At 41.1% G+C, this 25,882-nt stretch overlaps 2 protein-coding genes across 3 annotated transcripts; one reads left to right on the top strand and one right to left on the bottom strand.

Annotated features, from left to right (window-relative positions):
- The first annotated feature begins 6 nt into the window (after positions 1–6).
- On the top strand, positions 7–8,465 carry SNRPG (small nuclear ribonucleoprotein polypeptide G). Its single transcript, XM_037127298.2, has 4 exons — positions 7–115; positions 3,028–3,050; positions 3,691–3,815; positions 8,272–8,465. Exons 1-4 carry the CDS (start codon positions 84–86, stop codon positions 8,320–8,322), a joined length of 231 nt encoding a protein of 76 aa, XP_036983193.1. The 5' UTR covers positions 7–83; the 3' UTR covers positions 8,323–8,465.
- Positions 8,466–12,720: 4,255 nt separating this feature from the next.
- Positions 12,721–25,111, bottom strand: PCYOX1 (prenylcysteine oxidase 1). 2 transcript variants are annotated; one of them, XM_037127256.2, is made up of 6 exons: positions 24,916–25,111; positions 23,621–23,827; positions 22,283–22,457; positions 14,993–15,204; positions 14,514–14,666; positions 12,721–13,948 (listed from the first exon to the last, which is right to left on the bottom strand). In XM_037127256.2, the coding sequence occupies exons 1-6, from the start codon at positions 25,025–25,027 to the stop codon at positions 13,290–13,292; spliced, it is 1,518 nt and encodes a 505-aa protein (XP_036983151.1). In that variant the 5' UTR covers positions 25,028–25,111; the 3' UTR covers positions 12,721–13,289. The 2 variants fall into 2 exon arrangements, with proteins under 2 accessions (XP_036983151.1, XP_036983152.1); XM_037127257.2 differs by lacking the exon at positions 23,621–23,827.
- Positions 25,112–25,882: the final 771 nt, after the last annotated feature.

Here is a 25,882-nt window from a genome sequence, read left to right as displayed (position 1 = left end):
GTCAGAACTCCGGGTTTACCAGGGGAGCGTAAGCGGCGAAGAACTTCTTTTGGAGGTGTCGTTGAGTTCGCTGAATAGACACTATGAGCAAAGCTCACCCTCCCGAGCTAAAAAAGTAAGTATGTTGGAAGGCCGTGGGAGCTTCCTTGTATGCTTAAAGTTCCTTAGATTCCCCTCCATTTCTGGTCTGTGCCCCTGTCGCGCGTATTCCTCAACGAGGCCGCGGAGGTCTCAGCTTAGGTCCCGCGCTTTCGGGCCTGAAAGCCGCGCAGACGCAGCTATTCTTAGTTGGCATGGTTACGCAAGGCCGCGATGGCTCCTGTATTCAGCCCATTTATCCTAGCTGCAGCTCTCCGGCCCACGTCTCTTCCATTGCCTGAAGATCTCGAATGCCCCTCTTTGCTGACCATATTACGTAGCATCCTGTTCTTCATCAGGTGACTGGAGACTAACTGCATAAGGAACTAATAATGTGGTGAAATGGAAGAGTTTGATAATATATGAGATAGAAATCAAAAGCCATCTTATTCTTAAGAGTGTGTTTTTAGCTGTTTCTTTGAACTTTAAGTTGGAAACTCCATTCTTTTTTCTAGCTTTCTTGTACTTAACGTTGTACTTAAATGTCGTGTGATGTCTTGCTCTGTTAACAGTGCTTTGTGAGAACTTCTTTCCCTGGTCAGTGCAAAGTAATCTACTTTAGATAAGGCCCTATCTACTTTAGATAAAGCCCAATATTTCCATGCCTCTTAAGTGTGTACTTCTCTATCTTGTTTATACCATGTAATGCCAGAATTCTGCATGTAGTAGTTGGATAGAAGAGAGGATGCACAGTTCATCCGGGGATCAATTTGTGAGGCAAGCCATCTGGTCTACTTTGCCTATAGTTAATTTGTTACCACCCCATAAAGAAGTTGGACTTAAAGGAAAAGTTCACGTTTAATAATTTTGCACTGAAGTGCACATTAGTATCAAAGCCACCTTTTGTGCAAAAACTGTATATTTTAGTTGGATCTGTTAAAGACTTAATTACTAAATCATAAGCCTCACATTAAAAATAGAAATTATTATCATGAAAATGTTTATCTGGAAGTTATTCTTTTATTGGTAAGCCAGTTAAATCTTGTAAATATCCTCTAGATTCCTCAGAAACTAATGAAACGATAATAAATCTAACAAAAGGACCACCATTCATTACTCGTAATCTTAGATTTCCTTTTTGAATCTTAACAGATATTATTTGAGAATTTCAAAGGATGAAACTAGTTTTAACATCTTTCTCTTTTCATCTCTAGAATTCATGAATTGTGAAATCTTTTTATTTCTGCCGCCAAAATGACTTTCGAATTTTTTCTTCCTTTACTTTCTCACAAATTCCATCTTCTTGTACACGTTTATGCCCACCTCCTGGTTTAGCATAACTCAGTGGTTCTTACCTGAGGGGATAGGGAGTCTCGCTCTTCCAGCATCTAGTGGGTAGAAGTCAGGGATGCTTCTACCATTGGAGAATTAAATATTCTCCAATGCCCTGGACATCCCTCAACAACAAAGAATTATCTGGCCCCAAATGTCAGTATGCTGAAGTTGAGATTCCCTGGCCTAACCAAATTCTCCCTCCCAGCATTTAAAAGTTGTTGCCATGGTAGTCTTGCCAATAACTGACTTTTTAAATAACGTATTGCTGTCTGCATTATATAGTCGACTTGACCCGGGATTCAAATTCATCCATATCAAATCCAGGTACCAAATTACATGCACTAATATTTGAGTGCTCTCTTCTCCAGCCAAATGGAACCATTTGTATTTGCTAAAAAACTTTCTCACCTGCCGTGTAACTTTGGGCAACTTAATTGATCTTTCTGAGCCTCAGTTTCCCATCTATAAAATTGTGGTAACACTATTAATAACTTACAAAGTTGTCAAAAGGATTAAATAAGCTTATATGTGTTACATTTTCAAAGTTTCTGTAATATATCCTACTAAAATAGCTGATTTTATACTTTATACATGTTTTATTTCTAAATGTATCTTGCCATATACCTTCTGTCAGGCCCCAAGTCTTACTAATCTCTGAATTCACCCATACTATCTTATACATTAAAATTGAATGAAATTTCTTATTTTCCAGCCTGTAACTGGAAGAGGTAAAAACTTGCGTTGACTACACCATATATTTTCATAGTGCTCTGCTGAGATGGGCCTTTCTTGTTTAAATTGTTTAAAGCTTCAGATATAGGCATTTATTTTGCTAAAATATACTTATGTAATAAAATAGCTGTTGGATTGGATGTGGTTTGGTTACAGCTTCTGATTTCTTCACAATTTTGTTTGGTTTGGAAATAACCAAAATGTAATCAAATCTTTGTTTTTCCTTTAAAATCCAGCCATTGAAAACTAGGTCAGTATTGAACAAGAATGTTTTCATAATTTACCTGGGAAAAACTCAATTTAATATTGTTCATTAATATATTATAAACCTGCCTTGGCTGGTGTATCTCAGTGGATTGAGCTCAGGCCTGCAAACCAGAGGATTGCAGTTTGATTCCCAATCAGGGCACGTGCCTGGGTTGCAGGCCAGTTCCCAGCAAGGGACACATGAGAGGCAACCATACATTGATGTTTTTCTCCCTCTCTTCTCCCCTCCCCTCCCCTCTAAAGATAAATAAATAAAAATCTTTTTAAAAAGTCAGTTTACTTAGCAGCTTGCCCCCTCACAAATAAGGACTTAACCACAATAAAAAGATACATATATATTATAAGCCCATTTCACTTTTACTGATTATCTTGCCCCTTCCCAAAATACATTGCTTTGTATTAAATACAGACTGAGATGGCATACCACTCCCTCTTCCTTTATAGCAGTGCAAGGTTTTTACTATTTTAAATTTCATTATTTCTATTGTGTAGATACAATTTTAGCAAATTATATTGACTAACAATTATTATATAATTGAGTATATACCTAGCTTTGTGCATATTTATGCTTAAATTTTTGTCAGTTATATAATCTTTATTCCTTTGCTTTTTCAGATTTATGGACAAGAAGTTATCATGTAAGTTTTATTTAATTCAGTTGCTTTTTACATATGTCTTAGTATATAGTGTTTGGAGCAACTCTATAAACATTCAAAGCACACAGAGCCTCTAATTCACATTCATTCATTAAGCAGATTTAGCAAAATCCTAATGAGATAGTTTTATTTGCATAATTTTCGAAGTTTAATAAATTTTACAGTACTTCAGGCACTTCATAATTCCATATAAGCCTACTCTCAATGTCACAAAATTAACAGGATTTTCCCATTTTGTGATATTTGAAACTTTATTCTTTTTTAAAAACAAAGGACATAGACAAGACTAAAAATCTGACCTACACAGTTCTTGAAGTTTGTATGGGTTAAGATCCTGGCTTTAGAGATAGATAAGCAACCTTCAGTTTGAATCCCTGCCCTGCCACATAGTAGCTGTATAACCTTGAACCAGTTATTCAAAAGCCTTTTATACATTCCAGTTCCCTCATCAAAAGGATAATTCTACATTACAGGATTCTTGTAAGTTTAATGTGGAAGTAAATATAAAGTATTTAGCCCAGTGCTTGGCGTATAGTAAGGAGGTTTTACTCCATGTAATTTTTAGTGAATACTTGATAGTTAATGGCCAGTTTTATTAAAACTTATTTTCCCTTTTCCATAGTGAAATTAAATGGTGGCAGACATGTCCAAGGAATCTTGCGGGGATTTGACCCCTTTATGAATCTTGTGATAGATGAATGTGTGGAGATGGCAACTAGTGGGCAACAGAACAATATTGGAATGGTGGTAAGTGAAGATTTGGAGATTTCATTTTTCATTTGGAATAAGCGTTAACTTCCCTTTCGTCAAACTCTTAAATTAAACTGAAGTTAGGCAAATTACAAGCAGGATTAGACTTTCCATTTTTGAGTTTAACATTTGGCAGTCATTCTGTGACGATATCCCAGTTACCTTTAAGTTAGATCTGAATCTCATATAGAATCCTCTGAGGTCATTGGGCTTGGAATAACTGTTGGAAATTACTTTTTCACTTTATTCTATAATAGTATCTCACAGGCTTTTTTAGAGCACTAGTTCTCCATCTTAATTGCATCTTAGAATCAAATTAGTTTGGGATGTAGCATAAAGGTTTTTTCAAGTTCCCCAGATGATCCTAATGGAAGGCAAAGATTAACCGCTGGTATAAAGCATTTACTATCATCTGTTTACCCGAAAAACGAAAACTGGATTCTACCCCAAGCAAAATCTTTCTAGTGGTGTTTTTTTGTTGTTGTTAAATTAGTAATGTATATGAAGGTTAAGGCATATGCATATGAATTCTCCTCAGATGACCTTGTAAAAATGCAGATCCTAATTCAGTAGGCATGGAGTGGAACCTGAGATTTTGCATTTCTAACAAGTGTCCATTGATGCAGATCTGCCCATCCCACAGATCACACTTTTATTTTTAATTGTTTATATGATTAGATAGATTTCTGTGGGGGTGACTTCTTCGCAAGTCCCCCTGGTGCCACAGACACGCGTGAATGAATAAATATGGCCGAGACATGCTGAATCTGTTTGGGGAGGAGTGGGCTGTGGTCAGTTTCTCAGAGGAGACAAAAGCCAGCAGCGGCCGGTTTCTCTGAGAAGAAAAAGGCCCCGAGTGCCTTTCTCCATAGCCTTTTATTGGGTTGTAATACACAGGAATACAGGGCAGCAAGGATCAAACAGTAGATAACATTTCAAAGAGATCCGAGGGCTTCAGAGTTTGAGTCAAGTGTTTGTCGGGAAGAGTGTTGCAGAAACTTTGGGAGACATACTCATTTCCTCTCGGACCCTTATGACCCTTATCATATGAATGAAAGTGCTCTTAGCAGAGCAGATTTCACAGGTTTATTCGCAAGTCTTTGTGATGCCAGATTTTCCCCAAGACACGCTCTAGCAAGGCAAGGAGCTGCACCTCTCCCCAACAGGTATTCAGGCTTAAGAGGATTAGAGCCAGGAGGTGCTTCTCCCAGAGAACATGGGGACTTGGGCTTTGATAAAGCCGGGGGGGGGGCATCCATTGCTCTTTGTTGCAGCCCCCCAAGTCCTTCCATGAAGACCTCCCAAGTGATCGAGTCTGGCTTAGATTGCCCCTCACTGTGAGGGGTCTCACCCATCATTGACTTCCAACCAAGCTCTGGGGGCAGGGAGAGGATTTGAGGCAGCGTTTGCTACCAGAGACAGGCTTTGTCTCCTGTGGCTCACATTCCAGAGGTCATCTCTCGCCCTTAGCCACAAGGGGTATAATTAGGAGATATAATTCCTAAAACTAGGCAGAGTGGTCTACTACAGATTTCTGGTTTATCACACCCAGACTTAAAAGTAATGAAGAAAAGCCCTAGGTGGGTAGCTCAGTTGGTTAGGGCATTGTCCTGATACACCAAGGTTGTGGGTTTGATTCCTTGGTCAGATCAGAGCACGTAAAAGAATCAACCAGTGAATGCACAAATAAGTGAAACAACAAATTGGTGTCTCTCTCTCCCTCCCCTCCCCTACTTCCTCTCTAAAATCAATGTTTTTAAAGATAAAAGTAGTCTAGGTAAAAATTACAAGGATGGTCATGATAATAGCCGTTCACATTGGAAGAAAACAGAAATACATAGTTCTTAATTACAGGAGCAAGCATTCTACATTCATTAGTCCATAGTGGAATGACTGCTGAAGAATTTTTTATGTTTGCCAGCAAGACCCAGACTTTAAATCCCTCTCTTTGCCCAGCACGGGACAATATACCAATACCCAGTAAGTGGTAAGGCCAAGTTTCTTGGAAAAGGTGGAAAAAAGGACAACTGAACCCTTGCTGGTGTAGCTCAGTGGATTGAGCACAGGCCTGTGAAGCAAAGGGTCGCTGGTTTGATTCCCAGTCAGGGCACATGCCTGGGTTGCAGGCCAGGTTCCCAGTGGGGGACACATGACAGGCAACCACACATTGATGTTTCCCTCCCACTCTTTCTCCTTCCTGTCCCCTCTCTAAAAATAAATAAATAAATAAATAAAATATATATATTTTTAAAAAAGGACAACTGAGCCCTGACTGGTGTGGCTTAGTAGTTTGGGGATTGTCCTGCAAATTGAAAGGTCGCTGTTTTGAGTCCCAGTCGTGGCACATGCCTAGTTTGAGGGCCAGGCCCCCAGTTGGAGGCATGCGAGAGGCAGCCGATTGATGCTTCTTTCATACAACGTTGATGCTTCTCTCCCTTTCCCTTTCTAAAAATAAATGAATAAAGTCTTGTGTTTTTAAAAGAGCTTAGCTTTAGCAAATCATAGAGCATAAAGACTTCTGCAACATTATGAAAGTCCAAATAGTTAAACTTGATTTTTTGCCTTAGTGTTTTTTTGAAGTTTGGGCAATAGAGGGGTGAAATTTTGTTTTTAATAACTTGTTCCAATACTTGTGTTACTGTTTATTTCAAATACATTTTTATTACTCCATTTTGAAAAGTAAGTCCATGGTCAGGACTAGAAAAACAGCTTAGAGTGTCTAGATATAAGACTTTTCCCCAAGTTTCATGTAAATCAACCTTCTTTGGAAGTACATTCTCCTTGAGCTTCTGTTTGACCTGGTCTGTGATTGCATTATGATCTGCAGTACACCAGGGGCTTTTTATACAGGGTGGGACAAATGTGGGTTTACAGTTGTTCATATGGAAAGTAATATAATAAATAATAATACAAAGATAAATTCAGTGTTTTGTGTACTCACAACTGTAAACCTACTTTTGCCAAACCCTGTATTCACAGACCCCTTCCAGTTTGTTTGTTTTTTGTTTCAAGATTTTTATTTACTTATCTTTAGAGGGGAAGGGAAAGAGAGAGGGAGAGAATATCAATGTATGGTTGCCTCTCATGGGTCCCCTGCTGGGAACTGGCCTGCAATCCAGGCATGTGCCCTGACTGGGAATCAAACCGTGATCCTCTGCTTCACAGGCCCACGCTCAATCCACTGAGCTACACCAGCCAGGGTGACCTTCCTCTCCCCCCACCCCCGCCCTCAGTTTGTCTTAATGTTTCTGTCCCTCTTCACCTCAGTTACCAGGCATATTGGCCGTGCTTTCTTAAGAATCCTGGCTTATCTTCATTTGTGGAAGGGCTGTGTCAGACACCATGCTAGTCCTAGGGCCTGTAAACTCTCTGCCAGCCTCTCTTCTTGAACAACATGGATTTAAGCTGTGCAAGTCCACCTATATGTGGGTTTATTTCAGTAAATACCCAGTGTCCCTGGGTTTTGCATCTACATGTTGAGCCATGGGTTAAAAACTATTTTCTATCTATGGTTGGGAATCCATGGATGTGGCAGGCCAGCTCTATGCATCATTACATAAGGGACTTGAGCATCCATGGATTTTGATATCTGAAGGGGGTCCTAGAACCAGTGCCCCTCAGGGAATGACTGGGAAGTTAAAAGCGTGGTGGGGGCAGGGCCCTGGAGTCCTGTTTTGTTCAAAGGTCTACTGCCAGTGCCAGAACAGTGGTCATTCCCACTCTGAAACTTTCACTGGCTCATTGTTGGCTTCATTATCCCCTCCACTTTTATGGTTGGTGTTGCAGGCCTTCTAAGATTGGATGCTAACTATCTTTGTTTCGTATTTCCCTCATAACCTTTTATTGCAAATTAGATTCTTTTTTATCCTCCAGATAATTTCCCTGTCAATATTCTACCCAATTTTCAAAACCCATCTAAAATGCCATCTTCATAAAGCCTACTTTTTGCAGCTTTTATTCTGGTTTGTTCCCTGTATGATCCTACCCCATAAATGTGCATACTCTGTTGTACCTATTTTTCCTATTTATGGATTCCTAGGGGCAATGATGGTCGTGTTATTTTGAGTCCTGCAGTCAAGGCAGTGAAATGAGTCATTGGAGACTTGGTATCTCAAAAGGGTAGTTGTTAGCCTTTGAGACTTGAGTTATTTAGCTTGAACTGACATCTTGTTTTTTAAGATTTTTATCTATTTATTTTTAGAGAGGAAGGGAGGGAGAAAGAGAGGGAGAGAAACATCAGTCAGTTGCCTGTCACCCCCACCCCCAACCAGGGATCTGGCCTGCAACCCAGGCATGTGCCCTGACTGGGAATCGAACCAGCGACCTTTTGGTTTGCAGGACAATGCCCAACCCACAGAGCTACCAGTTTAGGGGTGGTGAAAATTCTTTAATCGTGATTTATAAATCTGTTAAATGATGTGTAGTCTTTCTAAGTTACTTTTCTCTTTCTTAGGTAATACGAGGCAATAGTATCATCATGTTAGAAGCCTTGGAACGAGTATAAAAATGGCCATGTGCACCAGAGAAACCAACTGCTTCCGCATTCCCTCTTCATATCTCCTGTTTTATTTACTACAATATAAAAGTTGAGTCTTATACATTTTCACATTGAACTTTGTTAAATAAATTTTTGTATTGGTCAAAAAATGCTTTCTCACATGTGCTGAACTTAAAAAATAAGATATTAGCTCTAATTTTTTTCTTTTTTTTTTTAATTTATTTTTTTATTGATGATGCTGTTACAATTGTTCTATTCCCCTCCACCCTACCTCCCTTCACCACCATTACCCCCCCCTTAGTTTATGACCATGTGTCTCAAGTTCTGTAGATTCTGTATTTCCCATACTATTCTTGCCCCCCTATCTATTTTCTACCTACCATCTATGCTACTTATTTTCTGTACCTTCTCCCCCCTTCTCCTCTTCCCACTCCCCTGTTGCTAACCCTCCTTGAGATCTTCATTTCTATGTTTCCACTCCTGATCTAGCTGTCCTTTTAGTTTGCTTTTGTTTTAGGTGTGGTTGTTAATAACTGAGTTTGTTGTCCTTTCACTGTTCATGTTTTTTAAACTTCTTTTCCTTAGATAAGTCCCTTTAACATTTCATATAATAAGGGCTTGGTGATGATGAACTCCTTGAATTTGATCTTATCTGAGAAGCACTTTATCTGCCCTTCCATTCTAAATGAAAGTTTTGCTGGGTAGAGCAGTCTTGGTTGTAAGTCTTTGGATTTCATGACTTGGAATACCTCTTTCCAGCCCCTTTTTGCCTGTAAGGTCTCATGAGAAATCCGCTGACAGTCTGATGGGGACTCCTTTGTAGGTGACTGTCCCCTTATCTCTTGATGCTTCTAGGATTCTCTCCTTCATTTTCATCTTGGCTAATGTAATTATGATGTGCCTTGGTGTGTTTCTTCTTGGGTCCAACTTCTTTGGGACTCTCTGAGCTTCCTGGATTTCCTGGAAGTCTATTTCCCTTTGCCAGATTGGGGAAATTCTCCTTTATTATTTGTTCAAATAAGTTTTCCACTGGTGGCTGTTCCTTTCCCCCTTCTGGTACCCCTATAATTCAGATGTTGGAGTATTTAAAGATGTCCTGGAGGTTCCTAAGACTCTCCTCATTTTTTTGAATTCTTGCTTCTTCACTCTTTTCTGTTTGGCCATTATTTGCTTTCTTCTGGTCCACTCCATTGATTTGAGTCCCAGTTTCCTTTTTATTGCTGTTGGCTTCCTGTGCAATTCCATTCATTTCAATTAGTTTCGCCTTCATATGTTTGTCTAATTTGTGGCTATAATCAACCAGTTCTGTGAGGATCCTGATCACCAGTGTTTTAAACTGCATCTGAGAGTTTGGCTATTTCTTCATCACTTAGATTTATAGGCTCTGGGGCTTTGAGATCTTCTTGAGCCATTTTTGGTCTGTTTGCGCCCGTTAAGTCTGAGGAGCGGAGCCTTGGACTCCCAGGTCGCTGGGTTGTGACACTCTATGTGGAGGTGGGGTCAGAGCAGGGAAATGGCGGCGCCCTCCACCTCCGCTTGCCACTGGGACTGCTGGCTCTCGTCCAATCACCCACTCCCCCGCTTGTCTATCCACACACGAATGCTCGACCACAGTCAGCCCGCAGCCCTGCTCCCTCTCTGTTTCCCTGTGGTCCCTCGCTGAGTTGCCCACCAGGTCCAACCCTGCGCCTGCATTCCACATGCCTGAGTCCGTCTGACCGAGTTTTCCTGTGCTACCCTGCTCTGCCAGCTGCTGGTTTCGCCCCTCTTACCGGTCAGGCTGAAGAATTTGTTGTTATCAGACTTCCGAAAAGTTCAATTTTCTGTGTTCTGGCTCTGTTTTCTGTTGCTATTATTTAGTTGTCTCTAAACTTGTTTGTGTGAGGAAGCACAGCATCTCCAGCTATGCCTCCATCTTGGCGGAAGTCTCTAATTTTTTTCTTACATAAAAAAATTCATTCCTGGTTAGGACTAATTTTTTAAAATGTTTTTATGCATTAATACAGAAAAATGTATTAAATGTAAAACACTTGAACAAAGAGATAAAGAATCTGAAAGCCTGAGTGGGTTTCTTTTGTAACATTAACTCTGATTTTCAAAACTCTTGTAGTAATTTTAATATCCGGCTTTTCCAAGTACATCTGCATTCCAAGTAGAGTACATCAGAAAACAGGAAGCAGTGAAGTTGCTGTTTATTTTGAACATAAGTGGGATAATATTTTTAACACAAGAGTAGAAATAGAATCCAAAGAAAAATATTCTAGTGTATTGTTCCTCTGAGGTGGAAAAGTAATAATAATGCTGCCCCTAATACTTAATCTAGCTCAGAAATTCTAGTTCATCAGTTTTTGTAAAACTGATGAAATATGCTTTACACATGGTTATCATAAACCTTAAGAAACCTACCAAGCAAATGCTTAGGTCTGCAGTTTTTGATCTAGTAGAAAGCCTACAAAGTTATTTGAGTCATTTTAAAACTAGAGAATGGGATACACACAAGTGAGTAAGGCACTTATAAAACAACATAGAGGATGGTTTGTATGTATCTAAAATGTGTACAGCAAAAAAACAGATCAAACCAACTTAAACATAAGAGTCGGTGTGAAATCCAGTACATTTTTATTATCCCAACTTTCACTTTAACCCATTTTTTTATTCCAGTACATTTTAAATCTGCAGTGAACTTGATAGGCTTGGTTTTTTGCAACCACATAGAGCTGAATTATAGAAATGGTCTCCACTGTGGTTCCTAGACCAGCAATATCACCTAGGACCTTAATAGAAATGCAGACTTTGATATACCATTCCAAACTTCGAGAAGTTCTGGGAGTGAGGCCCAGCAATACTTTAGGCCCTCCAGGTGAGTCCAAAGCGTGCACAAATTAGAACTGCAGCCTTGCATTCTGCCCCTGCATCATTTTTACCACTTTTGTGTAGAAAGATGAATAAGCAAGCTCTGACAGTACTTTTTCATCCAATTTTTTAAGAACTTTAGTACTGTTAATTGCATTAAAACTACTGCCTGATATATTGATAACCTGTTTTGCTCTTTGCGGAAGCAATTTCAGATATCCTGTTGGAAAACAAGAGTAGGTTTTATATAATGGCAACACTTTAAATTGGTGTTCTTACAAGTAAAAATATATCCCATTGCAAACTAAGTCTACAGGTGACAGAAATTAAACTACTTCATTAGCATTTACCAATCTAGCATATACATTCTCTACATGCTGTCTTCATTAAAACCACAAAACATTTTTTAAAAATAAAATTAGAAAAAAGCTGACCATTTGACAAACTAAATATTTTTAGCGATACATGTTAACTTGGTTGCAGGTAGTTGAATTCACAAGCTCTTGTTCTGTCCCTACCAGTGACTGAGGACATTCATGATTTTTGTACAGTAGATGTAAGTTTTCAAGTTTGGCTGCATATTAGAATCACTTGAGTAGCTTTAAAGGCCTACAGGTGATTTCAGAGTCCAGCCAAGGTCAGCTACCCTCTTAAGATGTCAGCAGTTTCTCACTCAAAATGGTACAGTAGCTTAAGTATTTAATGCTTTGTGCATATACTGGTTTTGATCAAGTATCATGTCATTCTGTATATCATGTCAACTACTCTGGAATAATCTAGGTTGCTTCTGCTGTTACACTATCAGTGATTCTTCACAAAAGGAAACTTTGACAATGGGTTGGATTTCTTGGGGCTTTTAAGGCACTAAAAACCCTTTGGAGACATTTTAGACACCCAAATCAGTGCTTCTTAATGTAGGTTAGGAATTTTAAAAAGCTATGATGGTAAGGTCCTATCCTCAATCCATTAAATCAGAGTCTCATGGCGAGTTGGGGGGAATCCATCCCCCCCATATTTGTAAGAGCTTCATAGGTGAGGATTTGATAATAGAATGCCAATTTCTTCCATCAATAGCCTGTATTTGCTTTTCATTTTACTGGAGATTGCTGTATGACATCTTAAGGTTGTACTACTCAGACTTAGGAATTTCACCCCTAAAAAAAAGACAAGCAATCAAAAGAACATTCTAAAAGTTAAGGCTTCAGTCATGGGCACCTTTACTTTGAAAATGAGATACCAGCTCCCATAGTAGATTTCACTCTGTGACTAAAGATCACATTTAGCTGTGAAGCGCAGATGAGCTTATCCCCAACTAAAAGGTATGTGTTTTAAGTTCAAGTATTCAGCTTAAAATGCTCTAAAGTTTTGTTCAAAATCCAGGGCCTAACCTCTAGACCTACTGAATCAAAATCTCCAGAAGAGGTAGGGAATTCTGTATGTTTTACAAGTTCCAGACGATTCTTCCAATCTGAGAAGTTTGGAAAATACTGTTGATATTAAGAGTTAAATTTTGGAGCAGGCTCTCTGGAGCACACCAATGCCCTTCTTCCCTCTCCTAAAGTCTAAAAGTCCCCAGGAGACTTGCAGCCAAAGGAGCAGTGGGCAGCCACAGCTCATCTCAGGCTAACCCACTAAACCCATTTCCAAGGACCCTGGTCTCTGACTTTTTGGTGAGCTAAGAGCTGCCTGACCTTGGCTCACTCCTGTCATTGTCACAGTGGGCTAACAGCAGCACCGCTGGGGCTCACTTCTTTCCTGTAACTTTGGAAACCTTTGGTTCCAGAGAGCCAAAACAGCACCTCCTCTGTTGTACTTCTACCCTAAGACCCTAAGCCCTTCTTTTGTTTCACTGTCCCCAGATTTAATAAACATACTCTCAAAGTTAAAAAAAAAAAAAAAAGGGAAGAAAAGAAGCTTTGGACATGGCATAAATGCAATAGTTACACCTTCACACTTAATTAGACCTTGTATTTTCTCCTGACTCACTGGGATTACTCTCGTTAAACAGTGACAGTGGCAAAATATGTGATTCAAAATGTCTGCTCAGATTGTGTTCTTCTTTGTCAGTGATATTCCATTTGGAACTAGGAGCGGGGTTTGCCGGGAATGAAAGTGTTGTCTCATAGTTCAGTTTTCAGTTTCTCGTATAAGTCCTCCTGGTCAATCATGTGCGTGTGCCCGTTCCAGCGGTGATAGGCAAGGAGAGCAGCATTGTGGGCTGCAATGGCACTCATTTCCATGGCACTTGCTGCGCGCTCTATGCCATTCAGGTAGTAAAGTCGATCATGGAGTATGATGGGGGGGCTTTTCTCTGGAGGCTTATAGTAGGGATATGCAAGCCACTGCTGCTTTACAGCATACTCATGGGACAAAAAGAGCTTTAAAATTTGCTCTTTGGTAAGAGTTTTCTGGGAAAAGATCTTCCAGACATATGCTCCATCTGTTGATGGTTGAGGATCATTATTATCTTTTACAGGGGACACAATTCCAATGCTGTTAATAAACAAATCTGAACTACCAGTGATCAAGATGGCATGGAGATCAAATTTATCTAAGGCTCTAGAGCTAAAAACAGTTGAATTCAACTTTCCCTTAATTAAAGTTGTCACTATATGTTGGTAGTATTGATTGAATTCCTCAATTGGAGGATCAAAGTTGAGAAAAGTAATATTGGACATTTTTTGACTCAATGGAGTGGCCACCATGACGATGTCATAGAAGTCTGAATGGGTCCCAGATCCACTTTGATAGACAATTTCATACATCTTTGTGGGGTTTCCTAGAGGAAATAAGGAAGCATACACTTCTTTAGTGTTTCTAACATACTGTATTTTATACCTCCTAAAAATAATTCTATACTTTTAAAATAGTTTCTAATCCTAAAGAATTAAAGACTTTAAGCCCTGGCTGGGTAGCTCAGTTGGTCAGAGCATCAGCCTGACACACCAAGGTTGTGAGTTTGATCCCCAGTCAGGGCACATACAAGATGCAATCAATAAATAAATGGAAGAATCAATATTTCTCTCTCTCTTAAAAAAAAAAGAAACATAATTTACCTTTTAAGATAACCATCCAAATTGAAGCCAATTTTCTACTTAAAAAAATACCTTGTTAATAAATACAAAATGAGGAACTTTTACTTTTGAGAATGAGATTTTTTAAATCCAAGGAGTCATGCCACTGTACTTGAGTACCTTTCGGAATATATTTCTACATGGCACAAAACATACAATATAAAATTCCATCATTTGGAGTGAGAAATGGCAGAAGAGAGGTTTTTCCCCCTGAGCAATTATTTTCTACAGGGGAAATCAGGAACAAATAAAATAGAAATTCAAGCTCACCAGTCTGCTTGGTCCTTGTTTTCTCCTCTATGGACATTACTGAGCCAGATATAAGGTTGCTTTTGGAAGCCTGAAGGAGCCCTGAGCAAACAAGTTTATTGCCACCTTCTACAGCCCAAAGGCCAGAATCAGTACAAGCTAGTGACACTGCCCCTGTCAGCAGCAGGAAAAAAAAGAAGTGTTTTAATTCTAACTCTGTAAGAGACCCTCCAACCACTCTCCCTCCCCAACTGGGTGAGTTCTGCTCCACATGTCTCCACACACAGTTGAGAACCACTCAACCAATGAAAGCTAAGGATGCTCTCCCATAAAAATGCACATTTACATTTACGCAATTTTGCCAAAAATGTCTGAGGTTTCACAGAGAAAGGCAGTCTTCTCCGACCCATGGCTTAGGTCAGGAGTCACCATAACATGTAACAGTCACAGGTAAGCCCCTCTGTGAACCAACTGTAAAACTGTTCCAAGCCTTGGCTTACCTACAAAGCCATTGAGGTTTGTGCCTTGGCCATAATTGACCCTGTTGATGGGAGCAACCATTTCATCGAGGAATTTCTCAGAGAAGCCTGCTTTCTGCAAGGTTTCAAGAAGTGTTTGGTTAAATATTCCAAGGAAGTCGTCCCCTCCTAGAGAGTGTAGTAAGTTTTCTACACTACTGAAGGCATAATCATGAGACTGGTAGCGGTAGATCCTTTTGAGAAAAAGAAATGTCCATTAAAAACCAAACAAGATAGCAGTAAGGGGATGCATAAAGAAGGGAAATAGCATCATATGACTCGACCTGACTTTCATGTTTCTTTCTGATGAGTTCCTACTTGTCATGTGAGACACCTCAGCCACCATTTTCTCCAGGTACCCCAAAAGCTTTTGGCCCTCCCTCTCCCTCCACACATAAACTTCCACTGGAAGTTTACTGTCCTTTGTATACACTCTTCTGTATTAATATGGTCACGAGGAAACCTTTAAAGATTTGGGTACATCTTATTCACATTCATCTACCAGTCACACAGACATGTCTAAAATTAAAACTTTTTTTAAAAGATTTTATTTACTTTTTAAAGAGAAGGGAAGGGATAGAGAAAGAGAGGGAGAGAAACATCAATGTGTGAAACAAACATCGATCGCTTGCCTCTTAGAGGCACCTCAATCAGGGACCAAACCTGTAATCCAGGTATGTGCCCTGACCAGGAATTACCAGCAACTTTTTGGTTCTCAGGCCAGCACTCAACCCACTGGACGATACCATCCAGGACTAAAATTGTAACTTTATCTTTTCATCAGGCTTGAGCCTCTCCACCCAGTCTCTATCCCAAACAAAAATAACAAGTCACACCTAACACCCCATACATCATCTTCAGTTCATTCAGTTTCAAACAAATATTTTCACTTCTTTCTGCTTCTCCCACCCAAGAAGGAAACCTTAGCCATCTTTCTGATGTATCTCTGGTTACTTCACTCTCCTTTTCCTGATCTTGAGTTGGAATTTATATTCGAACTACTAAAATGAGTAACTGATCTACCAGCTTCTAGTTCCTTTTAATCAATCTCCCAGAAACCCTATAATATCTTTTATTAAAAAAAAAAAAAAACTTGCTTACTGCTGCTTACTAAATAAAGTCCTGAAATTTTTTCTGACATTTTTTTTTAAATCACACATTTTAGCACTGGCCAGTGTGGCTCAGTTGGTTGGAGCATTGTCCCATACACCAAAAAGTTGCAGGTTCAATACCCTGTCAGGGAATGTATAAGAATCAACCAACCAACAACCAGTTAAGGCATAAAGTTAGAGGAAAAACAATAATCAATCTCTCTCTCTCCCCTTTCCTCTCTCTCTTCAAATCAGTAAGTAAATTTTTAAAAATTAAAAAATTGTTACTATAGACAAAACAGGGCATTTTATAATAATAAGGATTAGTCCATCAGGAAAACATACATTTGAGAATTGTTTTTTTAAATAAAAATAAAAATAGTATAATCTAGACCTGAGCAGTATGGCTCAGATGGTTAGTCAACGTCCAGCAAATCAAAAGATCACTGGTTCTCAGTTGCTGGTCAGGGCACATGTCTGGGTCACAGGTTCAGTCCCCAGTTGGGACATGTCCAAGAGGCAACTGATCAATGTTTCTCTCTCACCTCGATGTTTCTATCCCTCTCTTTCTCCCTTTCTTCCCCCTCCCTAAAAATACATAAATAAAATCTTTTTTTCTAAATAGTATAATCTATATGTCCCCTCTCTGGGTCCTTTTGACAGTTCTGCAATACCCTAAATTCACTTCAAAAGTGACTTTTTAATTTTTCAAAGGGCAATTCTCTACATGGCAAGCAAGCCAGAGGTAAGAAAATGAGGCATGGCCCTGGCCAGGTAGCAAAAGAAAACAATACATACAGATGGCACTGCGTCTGATGCCACTGGAACTGGATTTTCCTGCTGAGTGTGCAGCAACATGCCACCCACCTTCCTTAAACAGTGACTGACCATTCGACACAAATTCTGTATAGTCTTTTCTTTTTTAATCCTTACCTAAGGATATGTTTATTGATTTTAGAGAGAGAGGAAGGTAGGGAGAGAGACAGAGAAATGGAGAGAAGGAGAGAACATCAGTGGGTTGCTTCCCGTTCTTACCTCAACCAGAGATCAAACCCAGGGCTCAAAGCCACAACCTAGGTATGTGGCCTGACCAGGAATCAAACCCACAACCTCATGGTATACAGGGATAACACTCCAACCAACTGAGCTATCCAGCCAGAGCTTTTTTTTTTTTTTTTTGCCTTTAAATGTTAGAAGTTTTGCCCTGGGCAGGTAGCTCAGTTGGTTTAGAGGGCTATCAGGATATGCCAATGCTGCTGTTCAATCCAGATCAGAGTACATACAAGAAGCAACCAATGAAGCATAAATACATGGAACAACAAATCAATGTCTGTCTATCTGTCTCTCCCTCTCTAGTATCAAGAAATTTTTAAAAAGTGTTAGAAATTTTATTGGAGTTAACACTGAACAAGGTTATATTCATACAAATCAAACTGGAAAAAAAAATTCCAGGCACACAGACTCTCATCTGTTAACGTGTCATCTTTCATCTCCAAATGTCAAAAATGGACTTCTTTTAATGATACAGAAAGTCTTTAGAAAGTCACTTCCACTGTCCATTTGTTAGGTAAGAAACCTATTGTCTTCATTCATTTCATAAAATCCATGTTAAAAGAACCCTGTCTTGCCCTGACTGGTGTAGCTCAGTTGGTTGGGCCTCGACCGAAAGGTTCAGGGTTTGATTCCTATTCAGGGAACGTGCCCAAGTTCCAGGTTCAGCCCTGGTGAGAACATGTAGGAGAGGCAAGTGATGGATGTTTCTCCCCCTCTTTCTCCTTCCCTTCCCCCCTCTCTAAAAATAAGTAAAATCTTTTAAAAATATATGTTACTAATTATGCTATTACAGTTGTCCCAATTTCCCCCCTTTGCTCCCTCTACTCAGTATCTCCATACCCTCCAGCTATCCCTCACTTAGTTCATACCCATGGGTCATTCATATAAGTTCTCTGGCTACTTCATTTCCTATAATGTTCTTAACATCCCCTTCTATTTTATACCTACTAATTTGTACTTCTTATTCCCTGCACCTTTTCCCCACGCTCCCCTCCACCAAACCGATAACCCTCCAAATCTATGATTCTGTTTCTGTTCTGCTTGTTTACTTTGTTTTTTTTAGATTCAATTGTTGATAGTTGTGAATTTACTGCCATTTTAATGTTCATAGTTTTGATCTTCTTCTTTTTCTTAGATAATTCCCTTTAACATTTCATATAATAATGGCTTGGTGATGATGAACTCCTTTAGTTTTACCCTGTTTGGGAAGCACTTTATCTGCCCTTCAATTCTAAATAATACCTTTACTGGATAGAGTTATCTAGGTTGTAGGTCCTTGCTTTTCATCACTTTGAATACTTCTTGCCAGTCTCCTCTAGCCTGCAAACCTTCTTTTGAGAAATCAGCTGAGAGTCTTATGGGAACTCCTCAGTAGTTAACTACCTGCATTTCTCTTGGTGCTTTTAAGATTCTCACTTTATCTTTAAGCTTTGGCATTTTAATCATGATGTGTCTTAAATGTGCCTCTGTGCATCCACCTTGTTTGGGGTTCTCTGTGCTTCCTGGACTTGCATGTCTATGTCCTTCATCAAATTAAGGATGTTTTCTTTCATAAGTTTTTAATTTCTTGCTCTTCCTCTTCTGGCATCCCTACTATTGGAATGTTGGTAAGTTTGAAGATATCCCAGAGGCTCCTTATTCTATCCTCATTTTTTTCATTCTTTTTTTCTTCTTGCTGTTCTGATTGAATGCTTTTTTCTTCCTTATGTTCCAAATCATTGATTTGAGTCTCAGCTTCATCTACTTCACTGTTGGTTCCCTGTAGATTTTTTAAAAATTTCACTTAGTGTAACCTTCATTTCTGACTGGGGTTTTTTTTTTTTCTTATGCTGTTAAAGTACCCAATTAGTTCCTTGAGCATCCTGATAACCAATGTTTTGAACTCTGCATGTAATAGGTTGCTTATCTCCATTTCGTTTAGTTCTTTTTCTGGAGTTTTGTTGTTATTTCATTTGGGCCATATTTCTTTGTCTTCATTTTGGCAGCCTCCCTGTGTGTGTTTCTGTTAGTTAGGCACAGCTGCTTTGACTCCTTGTCTTAGTAGCATGGCCTAATGTAGAAAAGCACACCTGTAAGTTGGATGGAGCAGAGCTTTAGGTAATCATCAGAACAGGGCGACCTGTGTCACTGTTCTGTTACTCTGAATGGGTGAGGGCTTAATGAGGGGACAATGCCACTGCCTAACCTCTGGACTTTTGCCCAGGAGGAAGCTGTCTCCCAGCACTTGCCCTGATGCTTGTCACTTCAATTTCTTCCCATATGCCACTGGTGCCCTTCCAGCTGTTGCCCTGGTGCTAAATCTGCAAGGGACTGAAAGTCCTAAGTGCACCAGTGGCATAAGGTGAGTTCTTTAAGAGGAGTCCCCTAAGAATCCCACAGTTTCTTCCACCATCCCAACCCCCACTGGTTTTTATAGCCAGAAGTTATGGGGACTTATCTTCCTGGCACTGGAACCCTGGACTGGGTGGTCTGGCCTGGGGCTGGGATCCCTCACTCCTGAGGTATCCTTCCTGATTTTTATCCACCACATGTGGAGGTAGGACCACCCCTTCCACATCTCCTTGCCCCTCCGCCTCTCTGCATCTCCACCCCTTCTACCCATCGGGATGAATGTGGCTTCTTTAAATCCTGATTGTCGGACTTCCATACAGTTTGATTTTGGGTGATGTTTGTTTTACAGTCATAATTTTTCCTGTAGTTGTTCAAGGAGGCAAAGCTTGTTTATCTATGCCTCCATCTTGACTAGAAGTCAAATAAATAAAACATTTTTTAAAAAAGAGAGAACCCTGTCTTGGTTGTACATTACCACAGTACTCTGGTATTAATCCATTTTCCTCTAATGCCCACGGTGGACTGCAATCTTGATTTCTCAGAGGTAGGGTCCATATGAGACTCTTCAAGCTGACTGGGTGTAAATGCTTCCACCAACATCCATTACCTTGCACAGGCCCTTTAGAAATTCAGTCTCAAGATTCACATTTTTGCCATATAAAATACAGACTCTCGCAAAGACTTTCTTTATTCTCAAATACAGAACTCCAGAGTCTCGGCCTTCAAAACAGTTTATCTCAAATAAAGGGCTGTATTTGTTAAGAACCATCATCGATCAACTTTAATTTTAAGCTTATAAGTTACCGGGTCCAAACGTGGCTGCCAGCACCTCGAGGTCACCTTGACAGGATTCCACGCCACTTGCAGGCATGCATAAGGTCAGGTCGAGCAGCAAGGATCCGCTTCAGGAGCTTCTACCGCAGGACCCCACCCCATCAAGCCAGCTGATCTTGCTCAGCTATAGTGGCTTTGCCCCTGCGGGCCTATGGGCCTGTGGGCCACCCAGGCACAGCTCCTACCACCCAGTGGGCCCTGTCGTGGCAGCAGAATGCCTGACAGCTCAGGGTGCTGCTGCGTCTCTGGCCATCTTGTCCCATGCATGCACACCTATGTGATGCCTCTCTCTCCTCCTCCTCCTCCTCCTCCTCCTGCACCACTCACAGTGGCATTCCTGCCCCATCCCATTCTCTACCCTCCCACCTCCCATCTGCTACCCCAGGTCCCTGCACCTCTGTATATCTTCTTAGTTACTGGTTTATTGTTCTAGGTTACACATCCTCAGGACCTGGAATATTGCTTAGCACATAACAGGCACATATGACATGTAATTTTACCTTTATGTTAGAACAATCATAGTAACGAAATACCAGCATTTACAAGTTGAATTATCTGCAGCATCTAAAATAATAAACCTGTCCTGACCAGGTAGCTCAGTTGGTTAGAGCATCATCCCCAAATGCCAAACTTGAAGTTCCATCCCGTCAGAGCACATACAAGAAGCAACCAGTGAATGCATAAATAAGTGGAACAAATCAATGTCTGTCTGTCTCTCTCTCTCTTGCCCTCTCCCTCTATAATCAGAAGGTAAAAATTAAAAATAAATTAAAAAGAAGTGTGGCTCAGTGGATTAGGTGCCAGCCTGTGAACTGAAAGGTCACTGAAAGTCAGGGCACATGCCTGGATTGCAGGCCAGGTCCCTCTTGGGAGTGTGCAAGAGGCAACCAACTGACGTTTCTCTCACACATCGATGTTTCTGTCCCTCTCTTTCTCCCTCTCTTCCCCTCTCTCTGAAAATAAATAAAATCTTTTTTAAAAGCAGGTTGCATTTTCCAAATTAGGACTGGTTATTTTATGTGATTGTTCCTAATTACCAAAGCAGTGCACATTCATACACACAGTCAATTTTGAAAAACATAAAGAAAAAGAGGTACTTGTATTGTCACTGCCCAGGACAATGCCAGAGTTTAATATCTTAATTTAAAGTCTTAGTTCACAGCCCTGGCTGGTGTAGCTGAGTGGATTGAGCATGGGCTTGCAAACCAAGGGGTTGCCTGTTCGATTCCCAGTCAGGGCACAAGCCTAGGTTGTGGGCCAGGTCCCCAGTAAGGGACATGTGAGAGGCAACCACACATTGATGTTTCTCTTCCTTTCTTTCTCCTTCCCTTCCCCTCTTTCTCCTTCCCTTCCCCTCTCTAAAAATAAATAAATAAAATATTTTTAAAAATTCTTTGGGCATAAAACTGATACTGCAACTCAGGTTACTGGCTCACTAAAAGATCATGTCAGAATTAAAGCTCATTTTTCTTATCCTGTCTGCAAGCTCTTGGGCAAATGACCTCGCTCCTCTGATACACAATACCAGCAGAGTGCAGAGATTAACAGTGAGGACTCTAGAGTCAGCCTGCCTGAGTAGGAACTCTGGCTCTGCCACTTAATAGGTGGATATACTTGCACACTAGGAACTTCTCCAGGCCTCCACTTTACACACCTGTAAAAAGAAGTTAATAAATAGTACCTACCGAGAGAGCTGTCATGAGAATTCAAGAAGTTAATATTTGGAGATCATTTAAGAGTGTCTAGCAACACTAAACAAGCATTTGCAAAATACATTTTCAGAAGCAAAATATAAACTACTCTTTCAATTTCCAATGGGCTAAATGGCCTGCATATTTTATACAGGACATTTTGCCTAACAAATACAACTTGTATTTAGGTAGAGAACTCTTCTAAGAAACTATAATTCTTAAAGATCATCTACCTAAAAAGTCTTAGGTTAAATAAAAGGAGAGAAAATTACCTCATAAATTTGTCAAATATATCTTCTACCCACATATGCAATCGAAGGGGCTGAAATCCATACTGCCAAATTAGTTTAATTATGTTAATTATAAGCCAGCTGCTCTCCTCAAACACCAGACTCTCTCCATTAGAGACCCCTACTAGGCCTCCAGAACTCTGAATAGTAGATAGACCTGCAAAAACAGAGAAAGGTAGCTAAGTCCATGATTCCTGTGCTGATCAAATGAAAGTAAGTAATCTGAAGCTATCGGGGACACTCTGAAGTGAGTGAACTCCAGGCTTCCCCCAGCTCTCAGGAGACATATTAAAGAAGTTCTATTTTTAGAATAGTGATACAATACACTAGACACTCACTACACTGTCCAAAAGTAGCTTCTCTAAAAGATGGGTCAGATGATCATATTATATATTATATATATATATATATATATATATATATATAAAATCAAAATTAGATCGGCTATGTTTAGTCTGAAGTTACTAAAAAGTCAAAGGCAAAAGCAGAGTACCAACTGAATTCAACTGAAAAGGAGAAGTGCCAGAGATGAATCTTTGCAGTGTAAACTGCTCCTGGCATACACTTGCCCTCATGGAGAAAACAGAAGCTCAGGAAGCATCCACAGCAAATATGGAAGGCAGCCAAAGAAAAGGAGGCACTCTACTCCTATGCAAATACTGTTTTACACAACTGGATATTTCAGATAACTGGAAGAAGGCCTATGTTACTGAATATTCTTTTTTTTCTTTCTTTTTTTAATTTTATTTAATTTTTCAAGTACAGTTTTTTGTCTGTTTCTCCCATCCCAGCCCCCAATTACTGAATATTTTTTGTGAAAAAGGCCTGCACAGGCCTGCCAGATTTCCCTCACAAGCTGCCCAGCTCCTCTGCTGGTAGGGAAGTAGTCGGATGTCCCAGCTTCTAAACACATGCTGTAGCCATAGTCGTGTAACTTTAAGCCAAATATTTCAAGCCTCCGGGCCTCATTTCCCCAGCTAAAAAATGAGCACACTAGGTTTCTGCTAACTCAGACCATTCTTTGGTTCAACAGAAACCCACAGGTTGAAGAACTGACAACAGCAACCATCCCCACCCCACCCCAAACCCATGGCTGTAATTCCAGATAACTGAAGATACTGATAACTAGTGTCCCATTACAGGAGAGTGCCTCCTAACTAAGGCAGTACCAACTTCTAGAACGAAAGTAAGGAAACTAGTCTTACCAACTTGTCTTTAAAAGACAATTAATAGAGTGGAAAAGTTTCAGTTCCCTATATGATAAAAATATTATGGATGGTCACACAGAAAGCTGCATAGCTCTAAGACCAAATTACATACCCAGGTCCTTGACAAAACGCTTCATGTGCAGATTTAAAGGATGGATGACAGAACCTCCTGCTTCATATTCTTGCCCCTGCATACTCAGGGTGGCCAGACGGCCCCCCACCTCTCCTCTTTCATAAACATCTATCTTCACATCTTTCCCAAATTTCTGCCTCAGATAATAGGCTGCTGAAGTGCCACCAATTCCAGCTCCAATTATCGCTATGGAGGGGGGAAAAAAAGAACAGTTTGTTTCCTTCTTATCAGCTTTGTGGGTTTTACTGTTTTTGAAAAGCCATTAAGCAATAGCAGAAGTTACTTAAAAATATTGTCCACTATTCAGGGAAGCCTTCATGGGGTAGGCCAGTGACAGTAGCTGTGAAGACAGAACTGTGAATCTGGACACAAACATTGCCTCCAGACAAAAGTGGCAGTAAATTAACTTACAAATTGACATTAATTAGGTTTTTCTTGGTTTTTGCCAGATGCCCAAAGATTCTCACAGTTCTTTGTGGAGGCATCAATGAGCCTGCACAACCTTCTTTGTGCCCAACTCCTGGGAACTGAGGAGGTGAGTCTCCCCAGCAGCATTTTCAATGAAGTGGCCGCCATTTTGCCTAGATTTGTTGTTTCATTAATGCAGACAGGTTAATGATCCTAAAGAACAGTTTTAAAGGGAGTAAGAAACAAAGCAAAACAAAACAAACAGGAAGGGAAAAAAAGACTGAAACTAGGAAGAGAGTGGATTATTTCAGCTGTGCAGTAGTAATCTTAGGCAGGCAATCTGCAAGCCAGGAGCCTCTGAGGGCAGGCCCACGGCAGCAAAGCGGAGAGGGAAAGGTGGGTTCCACCCTATGGAGGGAAAGCAATGGGATCGGCTTGTTTTCAACTGCTCGACGTGCTGAGCCCGCGTGTGTCTGTCATCAGCAGGGCGTAAGCGGCCTGTAGCTTCGAGACAAACCAGAAGACTGGCCTCCCAAAGATGCAGCAAAGCAAGGCGGTGAAAGGAGGCTCGGTCTCCCCCTACCACCAGACTTCCGAGACAGGGACTGCAGGGACGCTTGGAAGCCGCCCGCCTGGGTCCCCCTTCTGCAGCCCATTCCTCAAGTGGGCACGTCTCCACGCCCAGGAAGGCACGGCCCCTGGGGCACCACCAGCCGCATGGGGACGCAAACCGGGAAGATCGAAACCTGAACAAAGGGCTTGGGCCGTCCCACATCGCGGCTGCCGGGCCTGGTGCCCTTCGCAGCGGCCGCCAGGAGCAGGGCGCGCTCCTGCACCTCCCTCCGCGCCTCTCCACTGTCACCTACCGATCTTATCCGGTGGGGCCCGCAGCTCAGTGCTCCCGGGGCACACCCAGCTGCACAGCAGCAGCCACAGGACCAGAAGCAAAGAGACCAGCTCCCCGACTGCACGACTCATAACTCCTAGAATGCAGCACTCGGGAGACCTGGGGTGCTCGACTGCCCTGCTCGCCCGCTACTGCACGACTGCGTGCTCCGTCCGCCCCGCCCCCTACCGGCGTAGCCCCCAGCCAGCCTCGCCACCTCTCGGCACCGCCCAGGTCCGCCCCTTGCCAGCTCCCTAGGCACCCTAGGTCCACTCTAGGTCCCCGCATCCCTCCAGAAGCGCAGAACTTTGACGCACTTGATTCGCCAAGCCTGCTTGCCCTCTCCAAACTTACCCTGCTTCGGGGAGACACCAAAAGCACCAAAGGAAGCTCACCCAGCTCTCCTCTTTCCCATCTATTCGACTGAACCCCCTTATTTCTTCACTAGGATCCTGTTGTGTCCCTTTAATCGTTCCCTCTCAAAGAATGCACCCAGCTAATCGATGTCTAAAACAGTGGAGCTCCGCCTGTGGAGCTCCAAATACTGAGTGATCACTATGTTCTGGGGATTGTTGGGTACGAGATGAATGGGTAAATGACGCTACGTGAAAGGAAAAATGAGGGCGACCTAGAATGGGCTGGTCCAAGGTGAAGGGAGTGGAAAAAGTAGTGTACCCGTACATACCGTGAAACACTGTGCAAGCATTAAAGAGAATGTAGGACCTGTAACTGTCGTCCTAGTACTGTTAGGTGAGAAAATGGATGGCTGAGTGATGGGTATTATATGATCCCATTTACAGAATTAAAATACCCTACCCACCCAGCCAAAAAGAAAATAAAAATTAGTATGTGGTCCTGATTGGTTAGGCTCAGTTGGTTGGGCATTTTACCACAAAGTGATAGGTTACCGGTTCGACTCCAGGTCAGGGCACATGCCTGGGCTGCAG

The sequence above is a fragment of the Artibeus jamaicensis genome, unplaced genomic scaffold (assembly GCF_021234435.1).
Source record: "Artibeus jamaicensis isolate MK-2021 breed Jamaican fruit bat unplaced genomic scaffold, CSHL_Jam_final contig_3174, whole genome shotgun sequence".
Lineage (NCBI taxonomy): Eukaryota > Metazoa > Chordata > Mammalia > Chiroptera > Phyllostomidae > Artibeus > Artibeus jamaicensis.
This window is presented reverse-complemented; position numbering and strand designations above follow the sequence as displayed.